The 14563-nt window shown below is 49.1% G+C and overlaps 7 protein-coding genes across 7 annotated transcripts; 5 read left to right on the top strand and 2 right to left on the bottom strand.

Annotated features, from left to right (window-relative positions):
• The first annotated feature begins 363 nt into the window (after positions 1–363).
• BDR25DRAFT_305266 (uncharacterized protein) lies at positions 364–1335 on the top strand. The gene has a single exon (XM_033690378.1). It carries the CDS (start codon positions 630–632, stop codon positions 1323–1325), a length of 696 nt encoding a protein of 231 aa, XP_033544617.1. The 5' UTR covers positions 364–629; the 3' UTR covers positions 1326–1335.
• A 555-nt stretch (positions 1336–1890) lies between these two features.
• On the top strand, positions 1891–3001 carry BDR25DRAFT_59551 (uncharacterized protein). Its single transcript, XM_033698791.1, has one exon. It carries the CDS (start codon positions 2300–2302, stop codon positions 2855–2857), a length of 558 nt encoding a protein of 185 aa, XP_033544618.1. The 5' UTR covers positions 1891–2299; the 3' UTR covers positions 2858–3001.
• Positions 3002–3576: 575 nt separating this feature from the next.
• BDR25DRAFT_233520 (putative oxidoreductase CipA) lies at positions 3577–4663 on the top strand (the record flags this gene model as incomplete). Its single annotated transcript, XM_033685442.1, has 2 exons — positions 3577–3645; positions 3698–4663. The coding sequence occupies 2 exons, from the start codon at positions 3577–3579 to the stop codon at positions 4661–4663; spliced, it is 1035 nt and encodes a 344-aa protein (XP_033544619.1).
• Positions 4664–4875: 212 nt separating this feature from the next.
• Positions 4876–5400, bottom strand: BDR25DRAFT_358059 (uncharacterized protein; the record flags this gene model as incomplete). The annotated part of the gene is made up of 3 exons (XM_033695881.1): positions 4876–5002; positions 5076–5304; positions 5352–5400. The coding sequence occupies 3 exons, from the start codon at positions 5398–5400 to the stop codon at positions 4876–4878; spliced, it is 405 nt and encodes a 134-aa protein (XP_033544620.1).
• Positions 5368–7211, top strand: BDR25DRAFT_305269 (M6 metalloprotease). The gene has a single exon (XM_033690379.1). The coding sequence runs from the start codon at positions 5782–5784 to the stop codon at positions 7144–7146; it is 1365 nt and encodes a 454-aa protein (XP_033544621.1). The 5' UTR covers positions 5368–5781; the 3' UTR covers positions 7147–7211.
• A 606-nt stretch (positions 7212–7817) lies between these two features.
• BDR25DRAFT_344569 (putative glucose dehydrogenase) lies at positions 7818–9563 on the top strand (the record flags this gene model as incomplete). Its single annotated transcript, XM_033693950.1, has 2 exons — positions 7818–9371; positions 9474–9563. 2 exons carry the CDS (start codon positions 7818–7820, stop codon positions 9561–9563), a joined length of 1644 nt encoding a protein of 547 aa, XP_033544622.1.
• Positions 9564–11748: 2185 nt separating this feature from the next.
• Positions 11749–13649, bottom strand: BDR25DRAFT_344570 (acetyl-CoA synthetase-like protein; the record flags this gene model as incomplete). The annotated part of the gene is made up of 3 exons (XM_033693951.1): positions 13222–13649; positions 12052–13159; positions 11749–11998 (listed from the first exon to the last, which is right to left on the bottom strand). The coding sequence occupies exons 1-3, from the start codon at positions 13532–13534 to the stop codon at positions 11749–11751; spliced, it is 1671 nt and encodes a 556-aa protein (XP_033544623.1). The 5' UTR covers positions 13535–13649.
• Positions 13650–14563: the final 914 nt, after the last annotated feature.

Genomic DNA, 14563 nt, shown 5'->3' on the forward strand with positions numbered 1-14563 from the left:
ACACCTATGAGAAAGCATACGATTCGGATTAAAATCGACTGCGGTTATGAAATGAGAGAATAGCCTACTGAGCGTGGTGCAGCGGTGGGAGGGGAGATAAAATCAAATATTGGTGATTGTCTCAGGTTAAAAAGAAGGCGGGTAGTGGGAAGATAAATTATTTTATCGATTGGTTGCTGCCTAGACCCATCCTTAGCTGTGCGGTCTTCCCAGCCTACGCAGCAGAGCAGCAGGGTTAAAAGCACTGTCCTCTCCGCACTGATTTCCTCCTCTACACTCTATCACCTTCAAAAATACAACCTGAAAAAGGCGCACAAAATTCACCTTTGGCAACCTCCCTAGAGAACCCCGAGTCGAGGTATACCACCATGCACTCTCTGCTGAAATATTTGGATTCCGAGAGCTTGAGCTACGCTTCTGCGTCTGCTATCCAGTAACAACTGGCTTTCCTTTGTGGATTCATGATAAGCTAGTAAGGTGGATATTCGCCTTAAAGCAAGTTCATCCAGAGGTATTCGAGCAATTTTGAATAGGCCTATTTGCGAAATGATATTTCCTTGGGATGAAAAACAGGAACCGTTCTTTCCGATCTTGAACTTTTTGGTAGTGTTGAAAGAGTTCGGATACCGATGATTCTAATTCCTTATATTGAAGAGAGCACATATAGCGCTTACAACTTCGACGCTGTGCTCACGGAGCGGAGGGACAAGATGTGGTGGCAGGGCTCAAGGCCGTTGCTGAGACATATTCAAGCGCTGGAGACGTACGCTCTCAACGATATAGCAATCAACATTATCCTCTTCGAGGATGATTTCAGGAAGCTTGGCAATAGGTACGAGCATTTTCCCGATCCAAACGCCACACAGACATGGAGCTGCGAATTGTCCTATCTCGAGGCCTTTAGACTGCAATTTGAGCGTGTGCAGTTTATCCTAATGGATTCTAAATTGCGGAATTGCGAAACCTCGGACATATTTGCGTCAGTATTAAGAGCGTATACCATCGCAGTTCCATTGGTGCATCAAGAACTCGTCCGGGTGGCAAAGATGTTTGTTGAAGATGAGAGCTGGATTCTGAAAGATTGGGTTGAGGATGGTAGTTGGCCAGGCTGGCATTTGAAAGTAAACGTGATACGAATGGCGAAAGAAAAGAACTATGGAGCATCAAGGCTTCAAGCGTTGGGGTCCCATTTTCGATGGCAAGGAGTAAACGCCGCTCCTGGATCCGGGAGATGGGTTGTTAAGGTGGATTTCCAGAAGGCGGGCAAGAAACATTCAGGGCCGTCCCAAAATTTCCCATGGGAATCATCGACCAGCCAATCGTGAGATAAGGCAGAATGTCGCCGGAATCGCCGCTCTACGTCTTGAGAGACCATAAGAAACATCAGACCAATAGTCGATTGCTCAGTTGGGTGTGTTCGACTACCAGAACGATTCCTTCTTTTCCTCAGGCAACTCGGCCCAAAACCACCTACTGCCAAAAGCTCCTCTTCGCTCAGGATTATCGCGTCGAGTGTCTGCTCTCAGTCCATAAAGAGTGTGAGCCCTGAGCTCCTTTCGGTCTCGTTTCACCTGGTAGTCCATATACGAGAACAAGGCGAAGCCCAGCACGAATCCAGGTAACATAATTGCTAAAGGCCTTTTAAAGTAGATATTTGCGTGATTAGATTCGTGGTGACAATGACAATTGGGGATGATATGTTTCAGATCAAATTTGGTGAGGAGGGTGAAATGTGCTTGATGAATGGATGAAGGAAGTTGCGGTGTGGAAAAAATTGAAAAAAACTTCGGGCCGAGCTTCGCCTTTTGTCGCTAGACAGAGGTCGATGCCAGCCCCGAGAAGCATAGGCTAGAATCAGATTCGGAGATTCGCGTTCGACTTCTAGGCAGATAAAAAATAAGTAAACCTTCAAACTTGGGGGGGTGAAATTGAGCCGTTGGAAAATGTGCATCACGCTGTCACATGAAACGCGTTCTGCCAAGCCTCTAGCGTGAGGGGGCCTTGGGACGCTTCACGTCTCCATCCTTGCACTCTCTGTTTGCTCGTCTCCCACCTTTTTCCAGCATTCACCAGCTCGACTTTCTTGGTTACCGCTAAAAGGACTACAAGGAAGGACAAGGGTCAAACAAAGGGTTATGGAGGAAAATAGGAGAATGTTGTAAATCAAATTCGCGGAATCCCCCGACATTTCTCGCTCCCCATGACCCTATTACATTCTATTCTATTCGCCGTCGCTCACGACTGTTAAATTTTACTCACTAGGATATTGCTCATCCTCGTCATCGCATCGCTATCAGCCATGGCACCAAAGAGAGAAATTACAGTTTCTCTAAAGACGCCCATGCCCAAAGGCTACTCGTTCCTCCCCAAGGGGAACCAGTACAAGACCCTACACTGCCGTCGTCTAACCCACGAAGCAGGAAAGACGCTCTTCGTTGTCGAAGATGGTAGGAAAGCCGTCGGAATCCGGGTGCCCAAGTCCATCTTCTTCCATGTTCAGTCGCTCGCCCGCCAGACGCTGTCCTCCCGCATCGCTGCAACCGAGAGACGCGATGCCAACCTCATACATCAAGCCCAAGCCGAGTTAACCATCCTGTTCCCGAAGATGCCGAAGAACGAGACCGAGGTCGTATTGAAGCGAGCATTCCGAAAAAACTCCGGGAGGGTCGGTAGGACAACGCAGATTAGCATGAGGAAGAAGGTGCAGCTGGCTGTCATCGCTCATATCAGGCACGTCCATACTCAGTATGATCAGCTGCTGGACAATGGAATGGAGAGGGAAGATGGGAGGAAAGCAACTTGGAAGGGGGTGCAGGATGTCCTTCGGCAGTGGAGCTCAAACGCAGGTAAGAGATAGTTGTGTCCATCCGCGTGGACAAGGGACTGACCCTTGGCTATAGACTACTCATGGTACTCTGATAATCTTGTCAGTGATTCTAGTGACTGAATGAGATGCTGGGCGCGTGGTCGGCTTGAGCAGCACGATTAGCTTGAGCAGGACTGAGTCGCAATATGAGAATTGGTAAATGAAACTGAGACACCTCGTTTCGGACCCGAAAGTTGATTTCAAACCCCATGGACAAAACTCAGGTTACCCAGACGGACGAATCCGATATCTTGCGGATTCACCACACCAGGACGAACGATGATCCGGTCGGCGTTCGGAATATTGTCACCCACCGGCCCTGACAAAAGCACCATTGGATCGTGTCATCATCACACGCTAACCTTGGTTCGTATTCCTCGGAGGTGTTTGCCCCTCCAACTTCCAATCACCGCTGCCTACACAGGGCACAGCTTCAGTCCTTCGAACAAACGCGTCCACTGTTAAGTCCGCTTTTTGCAACGCAATGATGTATATCGCACCGTTGATGCACCAATTTTCGAGTCGGACTTAACGCCAATGACCGCGATCATGGTATGAGCGGTGGAAAGTCAGGATATAAAGTCTGACGGCGCGGTCTTGTTACTTAGTCTTCTAAACCAGAACTCTATCAGTTTTCATACAAACTCGTCTCTAGTACCCACTCACCAACTTTCCTCTACTGTCAAACCAGAGACATTCCCTATTTCACCATGGCCCAATACGCAAGCCAACAACCCTCTAACTTTAAGAATCGCATTGAGAATATCGCAATCGTTGGTGTATGTTCATTTCTAGTTCAATTTTTCTGCCCCAAAAACTGACCAGCAATAGGCAGGCGGACAAGTCGGCAAATTCATAGTCGACAAGCTCCTCGAGAAAGGCAGCTTCAAAATCACAGCCATTTCCCGCGAAGGCAGCACCAATACTCCCGCTCCTGGCGTCCATGTCAAGACCGTAAATTACGACAACCCATCTACCATCGTCACGGCCCTCAAAGGCCAAGATGCTCTTATCATTACCATGGCAGTGACCGCCCCTCCTCAACAATCCGCCGTGATCATCAAGGCAGCCGCAGAAGCGGGAGTTCCCTGGGTTCTCCCAAACGAATTCGGCACCGACGGAGCGAATGAACAAGTGCGCAGCGATACTATGATCGGTATTGCCAAGAAGAATGACCGTGATCTCATCGAGCAACTTGGCGTAAGTTCGTGGGTTGGTATCGCGTGCTCCTTCTGGTATGAATACTCTCTGTCTACTCCAGGATTCTACGGCATCAATATTGCGACAAAGGAAGTCAATTACTTCGGGGACGGCAATCAGCGCATCAACACGAGCACCTGGCCTCAAACCGGCCGTGCCGTCGCAGAAGTCCTCAGCTTACCCATTCTTCCAAAGGATGAAAACGACAAGAGCGTCACGCTCTCCAGTTACCGCAATGAATTCGTCTACGTCTCTTCCTTCGCTCTCACCCAACGAGAGATGTTTGAAGCAATCAAGCGCGCCACTGGAACTTCAGATTCCGACTGGAAGATTTCCTCTACGCCTGTGAAAGAGCTTTTCGAATCGAGCAAAGCGAAGGTCATGGCAGGCGACCGCACAGCTTTCGGTTTGATGCTGTACTCGCGTATGTTCTTCCCAGATGAGCCGGGGCACTTTGAGGCAACCCACGGGCTGGATAACGACAAGCTCGGGTTGCCGAAGGAGGATTTGGATGAGTTCACGAAGGAGGCGGTCAAGCTATCGGATGAGGGGTATTTTTTAACCCTTATGGCTAGGTTTCGAGGCGGGGGCAATTAAATACCAGTGGTGTTCTTGGAGGGAGGATCCTCCACCTCCATAGAGGGATCTAGAAATTGGAGGAGGAAAAGGGCCCTTGCAATTAGCCAAGACAAGGTACCCATGATAGTACACTTCTCATAGCTGAAAGGCTACTTTTAGCTCTAGCTTCAAGAGGCATGCAAAAGAGGAACGGCGAATTAGAATTCGCACTTATTAATATTCTCTTCCCTCTATGTCTGGAAAGGCCCTCCATGCTTTAGTAGTAGGTGAATACGCCCCCCCTGATAACCACTGTTAGACGCTTCGTGGTATTCGGAAAGGAAATGAATTCTAACTAAGTTTCGAATCGCGATGTTTCTGCGACAAGTGCCGGAAGTTATAATTATTTCAAAGTCTCGTTCTTCGCAAAGCGCCGTTCCCTTGTCCTTACCTGCTGGTATTAAATCGCAATTTTATTTGCCTTGATTTATACAAGTCTCTGGCCCAGCACCTGCAATTCCACGCCCCAAAAACAAGGCGGCTTGACAATGCTACCCGAATAGGAAGATAATCGGAGATGGGGTTGACCGGGGTGTAATCGCCGACTGAAGTGGGTCTGAGATGAGGCGAAGCCGCCGTTGCAGCAGCGCTCGACCTGAATGTCGCGATGCCAAGTAGAGCTAAAGTCAGCCACCATCTGCTGCGGCCTGAAATTCTAGAAGCTCACCTCCATGACTTCTCCCCTCCGGTACCTTGCTTGCTGCGGATTGGCTCATTAACTTCCCTTACAGGGCTTTATACGATGTTTAAAATTTCGAAGTTGCAGGGTGCCGCTTGGCATCCAGCCTCCTCCCAGCCGTCCACAGACAACAGCGCAGAGAACAGTGTCTCATTGCAGCAAGCCACCGCAAGCTGTCGCCATCGCCGTGTACGGAAATAGAGGGTCAAGATTTGAAGGCCTACTAGGCATGAAATGCACTCAACATATAATAAGGATGTCCATCTTCACCCTCTAACTATCTATCATCCCCATCATTTCCTACATTCCTCATTTCCTCAGTTCGCAATTTTCTTTAACAGTTTCTCAAAGCATTTCATACAGACGTTCGCTTTCTCTTGAAGTCTTTATTTACGGCGACCACTTAATTCCTGCAATCATGCGTTCAGTATCCATATTGTCTTTCCTAGCTCCCGCTCTCCTCTCCGGTGTCTCTGCAGCCCCGTTCAACAACGGTGCTGCATGTGGCCTACCTGCTAAAGTCACTACCTACGTGACTGAATCGCATTATACTCCTCCCCCCGAGCCTCCGACCACGTCTATCTCCCCCCCGGTATCGACCTCACTTCCTCCTACCGCAACCACATCCATTTCTCCACCAGAATCGAGCTCCACATCGAGCTTTACCTCAATACCCGTATCAAGCTCGACTTCGCTACCCGCATCAAGCTCTACCTCGACACCCGGGCCGAGCGCTAGCTGTCGTCCAACATCATGGACCAGAGAGGGCCACGCACCTTCTGTAGGCAAGCTTCGGGCTGCACTCATTTTTGTGGATTTCCCGGACATGCCCGCCAACACCAGTGTCTCAGAGCTATACTCGCTCGTCGAAACTGCTCCCGCTGAATTGTACAAGCAGATGTCGTACGGCAAACTGGAACTCGAACTAGTACCACTGCTCGATAAATTCTACCGCATGCCCGCAGCGTCGTCGTCGTACAACTACAGCCGCGCGCTCACGACCGAAGCCCACCTCAAGTACATCAACGACGCGCTGACTGCTGTCGGCCCGTCAGTGAGCTTTGCCGGGATCGACGTCCTCTACGTGCTTCCCGCCAAGTATGCATCTGAGATTTCTACGTCCACTGCCACCAGTGCCGACGTCACTGCACTAGACGGTACAGTCATCGGAAACTCAGTCACGTTCGGACAGGACTTGTACTTCAGCTGGGGATACAAGACAGTAAACCATGAGACAGGCCACACCTTAGGATTGCCCGATTTGTATCCCTATGTTGGCGGCACTGTGCCTCAGTGGGTCGGCGGTTTCGACCTCATGGGCCTGATTGGTGGACAGTCTCCAGACTACCTCGCATGGCACAAGTGGCAGCTGGGCTGGGTCGCGGACAACCAGGTCGAGTGCATCGCCAGTGCCGGTAAGACCACGCACCGCCTCAGCCCAATCGAAGTCGCAGGCGAGACGACAAAGGCCATCGCCGTGCCACTCAACGGCACCGCCTACCTTCTTGCTGAAGTCCGTTCTGGCCTGGGCATCGATGCTGGCGCTTGCGGTACCGGTGTGCTTCTGTACACGGCTAATACCGCGGTTTCTGGTGGCAGCGGACCCATTCGCGTTATCGATTCCAAGCCAAATTCTAATGGCTGTGGTAACAACAACGGTGGAGAGCTGAATGATGCTCCGTTGGCCGTCGGAACTTCCTTTAATACCGGGTTAGGTGTGGTAGTTACCGTCACGGGACAGGAGGGCGATGATTATATTATTGAAGTGGAGCAAAGGATTTAGTAGTTGGGTAGAATATCTGACTTTGAATTTTAGACTTTCTTGTACATACATACGGAAACTTCATTAGATACTGTAGAATATGCCAATAACGTAGAGTGGTTTAGGATGAAATTTGCGCTCTCCATACTTCCTCATGGCTGTAAAATATTCATCCTCATTCCTCAGCAAATAACATCCTTCAACGCACATCGTAAAGCTACGGATGCTTCCAAGGGCGGACAAGACCGGACATTTCCCCGGTCTTAACAGTCGTCACTCCGCTTTCACGTACTAGAGGCCCAGCTAAGGCAAATAATTACACAGTAAAGTCATCATTGCCGCACGAGAACAAAATTTTATTAGTTTGTCTGACAGTTGTATGTTAATACATTTCCTGGAGTGTGCACTCCGCATTGCTCAACCGGGGGCCTGAAATGCGGGATTGTGGCACAGGATGCGGGATGTAAGCGTAGAGGGATTAAAAGAGCGATGCATGCACTTATTGAAACCTGCAAAGATTAACTAGACTGGGACGGTCCTAGCAATATTTGCGAGCCTCTCTAAGTATTCCGCAGTTACTGAGAGGCAATCAGTCATCGCGGTCCTGGCTGAGATTCTCCCCATCTAGAAGGCTCCTCTTTCTATTCGTCTAAGCCAACAGTTCCCGCCTCTCTAACATATAATACATCCCCATGTATGACTTCATAATCATAGGCGGCGGCACCGCAGGGTCCGTCCTTGCATCCCGACTCGCCAAACCCCACAACTCCAACCCCTCCACTAGCCCCTTCCACATCCTCATCCTCGAAGCAGGTCCCAATACCGCCAACCACCCACACACCGCCATCCCCTGGGAGTCCGCCGCTCTCCATGGCTCGAAGTTAGACTGGAACTATCGGACTGTGCCGCAAGTCCATCTCGACGGAAAACCGCGGTACAATTGCGCCGTTAAAGGTCTGGGCGGCGGCACCGTGATAAATTCCGGTGGGTGGATTAGAGGAGATCGACGAGATTACGATGACTGGGCTAGAGTGGTGGGAGATGAGCGGTGGAGTTATGAAGGGATGTTGAAGTATTTTAAACGGAGCGAGAGGCATTGGGATAGTAGTGTTGATGCCGGACAGCATGGTTTCGAAGGCCCGATTTATAATTCTTCTCCGAGTTCTTCGGGCAGGAAGTATCCGCTTAGAGAGGAGATTCTGGAGGCGTGGAAGAGTTTAGGCTTTGAGGAGAAGAGGGATGGGAATGATGGGAATCCGCAAGGGATTGCCGAGTTAGTGGAGAATTGGAGGGAGGGGAGGAGGCAGATTGCTAGTCAGGCGTATGGGTTGGAGGGGGTGGAGGTTGTTACAGATGTATTAGTGAGGAGGGTTATGCTTTCGTCTGAGGTTGAGGGGACAAGTGCACAGCGGAAAGCGGTTGGGGTTGAATGCGCAGATGGAGCGACATATCTCCTCAAGCCTGGTGGAGAAGTCGTTGTGTCTGCGGGTGCGTATCGAACGCCGCAAATTCTTCTACTCTCTGGGATTGGCGAACCAGCGGAGCTAGATAAGCACGGGATTAAAACTGAAGTCGAGCTCCCGGATGTCGGCAAGAATTTTCATGACCATATGATCGCATACAGATACTGGAAACTCCGAAACCCGGACCGAGGGCTAGCAGCTGGGAGTCCGCTATTCAACGACCCAGCATACATTAAGGGTGGTCCCCTAGATTGGCTTGTTTCGATTCCCGTTTCAGCCGAAGGATTGCGAACTGCAATTGCGAGAGATGAGGGAAATTCTGCTGAAGTGTTGGATCAACATCCACTCGTCAAGGGTCCGAGAACTCACGTGGAGTTGAGCGTGTTGTATGCGGTCTTCGGGGGAGAACAAGTTGGGTTGAAACTTCCGGTTGACGGGACCGCTATTATGACCTTTCTCATGCCTTTCTTGCCAACATCCAGGGGCTCAGTTACCCTCCGCTCGGCTCACCCGGAAGATTCGCCGGTCATTGATCCAAACTACTATGCTACGGAAACGGATCGGTATGTTGCACGGGAAGGTTGGAGGACTCTTTCCCAGTTGATGCAGAAAACCCCGCAAGGGAAGGGGATCGTATCAAACGAGATTGTCCCAGAGGGCTATGGAGTTGACGACGAGGAAACAGATGGAGCAATTGACGCAAGATTGAAGATCGGTGGTGTGACAGCGTTTCATCCTGCTGGAACAGCCAGCATGGGAAAAGTTGTTGATGGAAGCTTAAAGGTGAGAGGAGTAGAGAGCTTGAGGGTTGTAGACGCAAGTGTTGTGAGTATCTCCCATGGGTGAGAAGAAGGATTTAGTGGATTTTTTCACTGACGTTTCTAGATTCCGAAGCCGTTGGCGTCCCATTACCAGGTTGCGGTTTATGCGATTGCAGAGCAGGCCGCTGATATTATCCTAAGAGATCACAAATAGACTCTAACCTGATACATCGTGTTTTTTCAAAGCATCTCGCTCATTATTCCTATCAAAGTGGCAAAAGGAGTGCCTCCAGACGGCAAAAGTGGAGAGAGAAACTGAGGGTACAACATATCGCAACGAATGGTTCAGGTACAGGCCACAGGATGAAATCGAATTCAGAGTATTAAAATGCCATACTCAATTGTTGCATAAGCATGCACGGAAAGGAAAAGAAAAATATAGTGCTTCAACCCTCGATCAATCCATCTTGATGTTGAACAAGGTCTTTCTCGAATACTTCAAGCACTTTGATAGCTGAGGATCACTCGAGAGGGTCAGGCAAGAGCTCCCACCTTGGATTACGGGACTTCATAAAAAAAATATTAGTCAGATTCTCGTTCTTCGGAAGAGATTGGTAATGAAACGAGAGAGGCAAAGATCTGTAGAGGAAGGACTGGAAGGATATCACGAATTCCTGCTCGATCGACACGGACATTACGGAGGACTATATATATATATATATATATAATCCTCACTCTTCTCCCAGAAACCAGAAATGAAGTTGCCATCAAAGACCGATGCAGCTTTCACCAGCACCTCCAGTGCTGTCACTTGTATCTTGCGGATTGATTGCTTACACGTGGAGGCACAATTTCGACGCACACCCGATTCTGGCTGCACACGCCTGTAGCATCAACATCCGGACATTTTCAGTTGGTGCAAGATGTACGCCTCTATAACTGGCCACAAAATCACGGAGGAGAAGGCCGGAGGTGTAATGTATGAGTTGTATGGGTAGCGATCATTATCAAACCAAACAATGGGATAATCGCTTCCGGGACCTGAAATAGGCCGACAGAGCACTGGAATAAGGGGCTTCTGTTATTCATTCGGCCTTCAATACATGGAACTAAGGTCACCTATAGGCATTTGCGTTGGTGATAAGCCGGCTCAGCAAAGACCTGTCAACGAATTCTAATTGAGAGAAGAGATTGCTCGGGGCTGTCAGGCTCTGCCTTAAGCTCCGTTAAAAATGAGGTTTCCGTTCTAGACATTCTTCACTTCAGAGTTTGTTGACAGCTTCGAAGCCCTTTCTGGAGGGGATTACCATGATGAGGAAAGTTGCGACGAAGATAAAGATAGTGACGATCAGGTTAAAACGGGACTTGAGAATCGTTTCGGTGATTACGATTTATGAGTCATTCTATAGGCGCTTAAGCAATCGCCAGAACCGAATTGGTTGATCAAGCGCCTCATAGAGAAGGTTGATGACGGACTAGAAGAAGCACCTAGAGACCAATAACACGAGGCGTCGGGGATGAGGTACTTCAACCAACCATGCCCAGTGTTGAGGAGTTTCGGGTAGCTATGTGAGTGGACGAGACCTAAGAAGGGTTTTCCAAGCATGCCAGGAATTGCTTCAACGTGGCTATAAAAGCAATAGAGATCCAATTTTGGGAACGCTTTGCTGCAAAAGATAAACTTTTCAGACTAGAGAAGGGAAATCAGCATACAAAGCACATGTAATATGCATATATCGTCCTTCTGTACCTTTGCCTCTTGACCAAAGAGACTAACTTGTCAATGCCACCAACATGCCATCCGCACCGGACAGATGCTCGCACACCTCAAATCCCACGCTTCAAGGTAGTAAAAGATCAGGAATTGAGATTAGTGGTATCTAAAAGCAATTGTGTTCTTTCCTTTGATCAATAATCCTAGACTAAAGTTTCCAGAAAATAAGAGAGAAAGAGAAAGCTTTCTCAAACCTGCGGTTAAGGTTACGAATCATGATCTATGCGTTCCACTTCTAAGATAGCCAGCACGTCTACAGCAGTAAAGCTAAGTATGCTTGCTTCGAGAGATCTAATGTGTTAATGGGGGTCGAGGACTATGTTGTAGAAGAAGTTTGGTAGCACATAATATGTATGGTTGAAACTGCGGCGGGAGTTGGAATGTGTACCAGCCAAGGGAGCTACTGATTGAGTTTAGAATGATGTAGAGAGCAATCGGGCTAGTAAGGGATAGGAGAGATCAGGTGTGGAAACAAGAACGAACAAACGATGAGGGAAGCCAACCACCATGTGGACGACTGGGCGGATATATAATCGCTAGTGTCCGTAATGCAGATGACACGGGAAGGTAAGGGCTTAGATAAATTAGTTAGATTGATTGTGCATACTTAAAAGAACGCGATACGCTATAATTTCGCTCCTTCCTTCTTTTTGTTCCAGCCTTGCGCATCCTCTTTTGCCCATTCGCGTAGAACTTTGCGTTGGATTTTCCCACTCGGAGATTTCGGGACTTCTTGGATGAAGACGACACCGCCTGATAGTTGCTTGTGTTTTGCGACACGATCGCTCATCCAGCGCTCGATATCCCACTCGGTGGATGCTTCTCTGTGCTCGGATTTGAGGACAATATATGCTCGAGGAAGTTCTTCGTATTCACTAATGGGCAATGATTAGAAGTAGGGAGCTAGAATGTTTAGAGGTGATCATACAGTTGCAGGGCGCAGACCGCGGCATCTGCGACATGCTCGTGTTCTAGAAGTAAAGCTTCTAGTTCCGCCGGTGCGACTTGGAATCCTTTGACTTTGATTAATTCCTTCTTGCGGTCAACGATCCAATACAACCCATTCCGGTCTGTGATTGCGATATCGCCGGTTTTTAAGAAGCCGTCCTCATCGAAGGACTCTCGTGTTGCTTGGGCATTCCGCCAATATCCCAAGCACACATTCGGACCCTTGACATGGATCTCGCCCCTCTCACCAGGATTTACTTCTTTCCCTTCATCATCAATGAGCTTGATAGTTGCATTCGGGTCGATGTAGCCTACACTGCCGCTTCGGTCATCCCTTCCCCCAGGCACATGGAGGCAAGAGCATGTAACTTCAGTCATGCCCCACGTTTGCACAACTTTCAGATCGCATTTTGTGGAGACTTCGTTCTGCAGTTCTTTTGATAGGGGTGCAGCGCCACAGAGGATGTTTTTTAAGGAGCTAAGGTCGTACTCTTTAGTTTCTGGACGCTTAGCGAGCATGACAAGGACTGGGGGTGCGGTCTGAATATGAGTGACGCGGTGCTTCTGGATATTCTCGAGGAACTTGACATAGTTGAACGAGCGCATGAAGTAGCATGGGCTCAGTGTGCGAGCCGCGGCGACAATAGACCAAAGTTGACCGTACGCGTGATACAGGGGTAGGAAACCTAGCCAGCGTTCTTGTGGTCGAGAATCGGGCTGGTACGGCTGCTCAAGATTGCGCATATAGATACTCTGCTCCACGTTTGCAATGACATTTTGATGGCTAATCATGACGCCCTTAGGCAGGCCTGTGGTGCCAGAGCTGTAATTGAGTGCTGCGATAGTGGTTCGCGACTGGCGTGCATCTAGTGACACCCAATTCCAGGCATGGGCTTCTGAGGCTGACGGTAGGAATGAGCGCCAATCGCGTACGCCATGATCCCATGTGTCCGCTTCCTTGTCGGAGAAAAGATATATTCTATCCTTGGGGAATTTTACCTTCGAAGCTGCCTTGAGCAGTGTTGGAAGGAGAGACGGCTCAACGAGGATGGCCTTCGCTTCAGTGTTCTGTATCTGGTACACTGTCTCTGCACAGCATCAGCACCCTATTCTCGTATTCTCGTATTCTCTATATGTTTTCTTTACGCACCATCCACCCCATACGCCGGATTGCATCCGCTAAATATACACCCGCATCCGGAAATACCTAAATATGCGACAGGCACAAATATGTGGTTGTGTGAATACAAGAGCACCACATCCTGCTTCTTGAGACCCAGACCCTGCAGTCCAGCGCCTAATCTCTTCACCCATAGCAGTAGGTCCCGCGGGGAGAGGGCATTGGAAGGATCATCGGCGTCTATCCATATTGTCACGTCGGATGCGGGCTGGGAGGAGGGGAAGAGGTAAGTCAGGAGGTCGGTTGCGGGAATGTTAATCTGGAATGGGGACTGTGACGGCATCGCGACGGCTAGACAAGACACGTGAGGGTGAGGACTGGGAGAGGGGAGAAGGCATATTGAAGACAGCAGTGAATATGCTACCCAAGCTCTGCCGATCGGAAGGCGTGAAGCTTGGTGTCGACGCCAGTCGTCTGAACGAACTTAGGCCGAGGTGTGAAAGTGTGGGGTATGCACAGACCACTTGTTCTCCCCATCATCCCGTTAATCAACTCATACGACGCCACACTCAGGACGAAACTAATCTGCTTCCTGTGGCATTTCTACAGCCAGTGTGACTATCAATGCAAGTTGAAACACACCAAATTGCGACTAGCAAGCCTTAAACATGATTGGGTCTGTCACCATTAACTATGTGCACTCATCCTGCATTGTTCAGCTAGATGAATCGAGTCCCAATCATTCGGTCTTCCGTTTGCGATACCGCTACCCCACTGATTTCCCTCCACCCTAGAGAGCGTAAGTTTTTCCAAAGGGTGATGCAGAAATAGAGCCAAAATGGTTGGCGTTTTGACATTTAACCCTTCTGAATTTAGGTCTCGTACGGTTAGCTCATGATCACTTCAACTTCCACCATTCCATCGCCATAAAACCCGTGCCTCCTTCCTGCCATCATTACTGACAGCACACGATTGGCTACTTGCGAGTAGGGCGTGCAAACCTCGAGTCAACCTCAACAGCGCTACAAGCATTTCATCCGTCCCTATTTCATCGGATACGGCGTGACTGGGCTGTTACATTTGGTAACAAACTTTATTAATATTCATTGAATCTGATCTAACTTCCAGAAAATGGCATACACGATGATATATTCAGTCGAATGTCCAGGTACAAGCCCCAACGTTATACTGTAGGATGAAGCAAAATAAGTGCCCAAATACAACCACCTGGATATTGAATGATGCGCGCTTTATTTCATGGCATAGTGATTCAGAATCCCCGTGGCTTTGGCTCTCTGGAACCCGTGAGTATATCGCCCAGCACCTTACCTAGTTTGATCCATTCCCCTAACTAAGGACTACAGTTGGTTCA

The sequence above is a fragment of the Lindgomyces ingoldianus genome (assembly GCF_010093535.1).
Source record: "Lindgomyces ingoldianus strain ATCC 200398 unplaced genomic scaffold BDR25scaffold_27, whole genome shotgun sequence".
Lineage (NCBI taxonomy): Eukaryota > Fungi > Ascomycota > Dothideomycetes > Pleosporales > Lindgomycetaceae > Lindgomyces > Lindgomyces ingoldianus.

Excerpts from the sequence above, each read along its gene's own strand:
- BDR25DRAFT_305266 (XM_033690378.1), top strand. The coding sequence starts at position 630 with ATGATTCTAATTCCTTATATTGAAGAGAGCACATATAGCGCTTACAAC.
- BDR25DRAFT_59551 (XM_033698791.1), top strand. The coding sequence starts at position 2,300 with ATGGCACCAAAGAGAGAAATTACAGTTTCTCTAAAGACGCCCATGCCC.
- BDR25DRAFT_305269 (XM_033690379.1), top strand. The coding sequence starts at position 5,782 with ATGCGTTCAGTATCCATATTGTCTTTCCTAGCTCCCGCTCTCCTCTCC.